Source organism: Engraulis encrasicolus, chromosome 10 (assembly GCF_034702125.1).
Source record: "Engraulis encrasicolus isolate BLACKSEA-1 chromosome 10, IST_EnEncr_1.0, whole genome shotgun sequence".
Classification (NCBI taxonomy): Eukaryota; Metazoa; Chordata; class Actinopteri; order Clupeiformes; family Engraulidae; genus Engraulis; species Engraulis encrasicolus.
Genome location: NC_085866.1, coordinates 25,993,497 through 25,998,496, shown reverse-complemented (window position 1 = coordinate 25,998,496; position 5,000 = coordinate 25,993,497). Strand labels below are relative to the sequence as shown.

At 44.7% G+C, this 5,000-nt stretch overlaps 1 protein-coding gene across 1 annotated transcript in view; it reads left to right on the top strand.

The window, feature by feature from the left end:
- The window catches only part of sema3b (sema domain, immunoglobulin domain (Ig), short basic domain, secreted, (semaphorin) 3B), an 85,603-nt gene that overhangs the window by 65,155 nt on the left and 15,448 nt on the right, over nucleotides 1-5,000 (top strand). The window contains exons 6-9 of the mRNA XM_063208487.1: nucleotides 788-881; nucleotides 1,428-1,547; nucleotides 3,542-3,684; nucleotides 4,542-4,656. Of these exons, the coding sequence (XP_063064557.1) occupies nucleotides 788-881; nucleotides 1,428-1,547; nucleotides 3,542-3,684; nucleotides 4,542-4,656 (472 nt within the window). The remainder of the gene's footprint in view (nucleotides 1-787; nucleotides 882-1,427; nucleotides 1,548-3,541; nucleotides 3,685-4,541; nucleotides 4,657-5,000) is intronic.

Sequence of the window (5,000 nt, the reverse complement as noted above, 5' to 3'; positions counted from 1 at the left end):
CCAGTTTATGCCTTAACAGTTTGAGCCACAGTCAGGACCATTATTCTCTCCTGTCCTTTAGTGAGAATAAAGCTAATTTAAACAAGGTCAAATGCCCAATTATCTATAAAGGAATTAGGCCTACTATTAAAATATCTGGTCTAGTGCCTTCAATGTATGACACCATACAGGCCCAGAGACAGTAGGGTTGCTGAGAGATTAAATGATTTTAGACATTGTCACAGTATTGCTTCTATTCATCAGCGCCAATGAGGCTTGCTTTAAATGGTCAAAAGGGTCTTAATTATCTTAAATGGATTACTACTGCAGATATTTTTTCCAATGTAGGATGTCCACAAAGTAGAGACAGAGAGACCAATTTTAGAAGCTTACTGTCACAGAATGGCCTCAACTGATTTTCTCTGCTGTTCTTCCGTGTGGGTAAAGCTTTTATTGAAACGTGGTCAAAAGGGATTAATGATCACATGCTTATTGCCCAAATTGTACAGTTTATCCTGTCCTAAGCTAATATGCCAGTAGACTATTGGTAGACAGCGTACTTCTGTCTGTGATCATACTGTGCTTATTCGGCCAAGCCATGCTAATCAAAACAGTGCAGTTGTAAGAAGCTGGACTTCAGGGAGCGTGGCGACATTTCAGATTTCATCCAAATGCTTCTTCTTCAGTAGAGAAAGTATGACCTAGTATATATGTGGATCTCAGAGTAGTTAGATCTGTGTGCTTTTATTTCCGTCTAACACAAAGTTACTGTAACATATTCCCTGTCTGATCTCCCCCGCTCTCCCAGGACCATGTTTTCCGGATCGACACGGCTAAAGCGGAGGACGGCAAAGGAAGGACTCCATATGACCCCCGACATCCAGCTGCCTCGGTTATGATTGGTGAGAAACGCTGTCACTCATCTCTGTTCTCTGTTCCTATTGGTTGGCAATGGCCTTGCTAATGCCCATGCTTACGGTCCAGGTGGTCTGGATGTGGCTGGTTAGCTTCAGCAGATTAGCTTCATCTGGACCATTTTCTGGAAAATTCCATCCTCTTCCCACATTTCCTTCATGCTAATTGGTGGGTGCTCCACCCTCAGCTGCACAAGGGGTGACCCTGACCATTAGTCATTGCCCATTTTTTAACATCCAGTCTCTCTCCTTACACGTAACGTAGCTTTTTGTGTTGCACCGTATCACAACAGTCAGTAACGCTTATGCGTAACTGTGTAAGTGCAACAGGACAGTAATTGAGCTCTTCTTTTCAAATGCCATTTTGAAACTCAAAAAATTCACTCTCATTCACTGAAATGCATTCAATTTCGGTTGAATCCATTAGTTCGCCATTTCCATTACAAATGAATAATCATCTACCTCACTGTCTCCATTCATTATGAGCAATATGGACCCCTCCGTGGGCCTGACCCTGTCTGCTTGGTCTCCTAGGTGACGAGCTGTATTCCGGAGTGGCCACTGACCTGATGGGGCGGGACTTCACCATCTTCCGCAGTCTGGGCCGCCGGCCATCCATCCGCACCGAGCAGCACGACTCACGCTGGCTCAATGGTAGCTGTCCTGTGTGTGTGTGTGTGTGTGTGTGTCTGTGTCTGCATGTGCGTGCGTGCGTGTGTGTGTGCGTGCATGCCTACATACAGTGCCCTCCATTATTATTGGCACCCCTGGTTGAGATGTGTTTTTTAGCTTCCAATTATTATTATTTTTCTCTAAATAATATGGGACCTTAATGGAAAAAAAGAGAAAAATCCAACCTTCAATACAAGTGCATTTATTCAGTGGGGAAAAAATCCCACATAAAGAAATAATTATTTGACATCAAATAATGTGTGTCACAATTATTAGCACCCCTGTTGTTAATATTTTGTACAACCCCCTTTTGCCAACAAAACAGCACCTAATCTTCTCCTATAATGTTTCACAAGATGGGAAAAGACAGAAAGAGGGATCTTCAGCCATTCCTCTTTGCAGAATCTCTCTAAATCATCCAGAGACCTGGGTCCTCTCCTCTGTACTCTCCTCTTCAGCTCACCCCACAGGTTCTCAATGGGGTTGAGGTCTGGGGACTGAGATGGCCATGGGAGGAGCTTGATTTTGTGTCTGGTTAACCATTTCTGTGTAGATTTGGCCATATGTTTAGGGTCATTGTCTTGCTGAAAGACCCAGTGACGACCCATCTTCAGCTTTTTGGCAGAGGGCAACAGATTTTGATTAAAAATGTCCTGGTATTTCAAAGCATTCATGATGCCATGCACCCTAACAAGCTTCCCAGGGCCTTTGGAAGCGAAACAGCCCCACAGCATCACTGACCCACCCCCATACTTCACAGTGGGTATGAGGTGCTTTTCAGCATGTGCATCTTTCGTGGCACGCCAGACCCACTTAGAGTGTTTGTTGCCAAAAAGCTCAATCTTGGTCTCATCTGACCAAAGCACACGGTCCCAGTTGAAGCCCCAATACCGCTGGGCGAACTCCAGACGTTTGCGTTCATGATTGTGGGTGAGGAAAGGTTTTCTCTGTGCATGCCTCCCAAACAGCTTGTTGGCGTGTAGACAGCGCCTGATGGTTGATTTGGAGACTTTGTGACCCCAGGATGCTACCATTTGTTGTAATTCTGTAACAGTGAGCTTTGGAGATATTTTGATTTCTCTTACCATCCTCCTCACTGTGCGTGGTGGCAAAATAAACTTGGGTCCTCGTCCAGGCTTGTTTACCACTGTTCCAGTTGTTTTGAACTTCTTAATTATTCCTCTCACAGTAGATATGGGCAGCTGCAGTTGAGTGGCAATCTTCTTGTAGCCTCTGCCTGACCTGTGAAGGTCGACGCACATCTGCCTCACTTGTATGCTGTGTTTCTTTGTCTTTCCCATGTTTAAGAGTGGATAAGAGAAATGGCCTCTGTGTCACGTCATATTTATACCCCAGGGAAACAGGAAGTGATGAATTACTAATTAAATGTTCCTACATACTCTGGTTAACTTTGTAAACTACTGTAGAAATGACAGAAATGCTTCAATTATATTTATTTCCTGGGAATTGTTAAGGGTGCCAATAATTGTGGAACAGGTGATTTAATGAAAAATAATTATTTTTTAGTCAGGGATTTTTTTATTTTCCTACAATTCATTTGAGTTGAAGGCTACATTTTCCTAAAATTTTCAGTGTGACAGTATTCTTCTGCAATAAACACTGAATTTATTTTAAGGCTTTTAACACATCTCAACCAGGGGTGCCAATAATTATGGAGGGCACTGTATGTACGTACATGTGTGTATGGGTGTTTCTGTGTGTGTGCGTGCGTGTGTGTGTGCGAATGTGTGTGTGTGTGTGTGTGTATATGTGTGTACTGTCATTTTGATTGTGAGTATTAGGTCATATATCTGTATGTAGTGTATGTACTATGTATGTCCCTGTGTGTGTATTTGATTTGGCACAATGGACAGTGTTTTGAGTATGAGAGAATAAACAATGACTAATGTTTTCCGTGTTTTTGCATCTGTAGCGTAAAGTATATTATTGTCTCCTCTCGTTTGTTTCTGTCCCAGAGCCCAAGTTTGTGGGAGCCTTCTATGTTCCGGAGAGTGAAAACGAGGACGACGATAAGATCTTCTTCTTCTTCCGCGAGACGGCCGTGGAGGCCCAGGGCTTCGGAAAGGTCACCTACGCTCGGATTGGTCAGCTGTGCAGAGTGAGTAGCCAATCACAGGCTGAGTATGTGACGCACACCTGCTGCAGGCCCCTGTGTCCTTGTGAGGTTCTTGTTTATGTGTGGGAAAAAAGCAGGGCTGACCCAAGGCATAAGAGAACTATGTGATGGCTTAGGGCCCCCACATCACCAGGGGCCCCCTGTGATTAGCAGAGTTCCAGGAAGAAACAAACTCGACACCATTTTCCCTAGTCATGTATTTCTTTCTCACGCACCACTTACTGCCACAATGGAAAAGTAAGGGCATGATGGGTACACGATCTACAGACAAATATACAATCTACAAATGTAATTAGTTCCTAACTCTGACTCGAGCAAGTAAATGAAGCTTATGAAGCATCTGATGTTGAGGTGGCATGGGGGGCCCCGGATGGAATTTGGCTAAGGGCCCCATAAATGCTGGGGCCGGCCCTGGAAGAAAAGCGTGTGATGTGATGTGGGTATGGTGATTGATGTGTTGATAAGGGCCCGTGTTTTCGGTGTATTAAGACTGTCAACATTGGACAGTAAGAAAGGACCATATGTAACTACTTCTATGCATGTGCGTACATGCGTGTGTGTCTTGTGACTGTGTGTAATGTGTATATTTCTTTGTGTGTGTGTGTGTGTGTGTGTGTGTGTGTGTGTGTGTGTGTGTGTGTGTGTGTGTGTGTGTGTGTGTGTGTGTGTGTGTGTGTGTGTGTGTGCGCGTGTGTATGTCTGTGTGTGTGTGCACGCGCATATGTGTGTGTATGTGTGCGTGCGTGCGTGTGTGTGTGTGTGTGTGTGTGTGTGTGTGTGTGTGTGTGTGTGTGTGTGTGTGTGTGTGTGTGTGCATACTGTATCTCTGTGTGTGTTAGAATGACATGGGTGGTCAGCGCAGCCTGGTGAATAAGTGGGCTACATTCCTGAAGACGCGTCTGGTGTGCTCGGTGCCGGGAAACGATGGCAGTGAGACCCACTTCGATGAGCTCCGTACGTTTACCCCTCACATATACACACACTCATATACTCTAGAGAAGATTTACTACACTCCTATATACAATGCACTTCATCACATACCGTACTGTCACATGAATATTGAATCAACATTGTCAGCAGGGCTGTAGACAAAACCATTTCAAAGGGCCCCCCATCCAATACATACGATGTAATGCGGACCAAGTTCCGGGCCCCTCTCTCTACCTGGGCCTGGGACACCTGACCCATTTGTTCACCCTGTTAGTTACCCTGATTGTCAGTGAAATATTTAATCAACATTGTCAGTAGGGCCGCAGACAACTTTGGCCAGGTCCGGGACAAAATCATCCCAAAAGGGC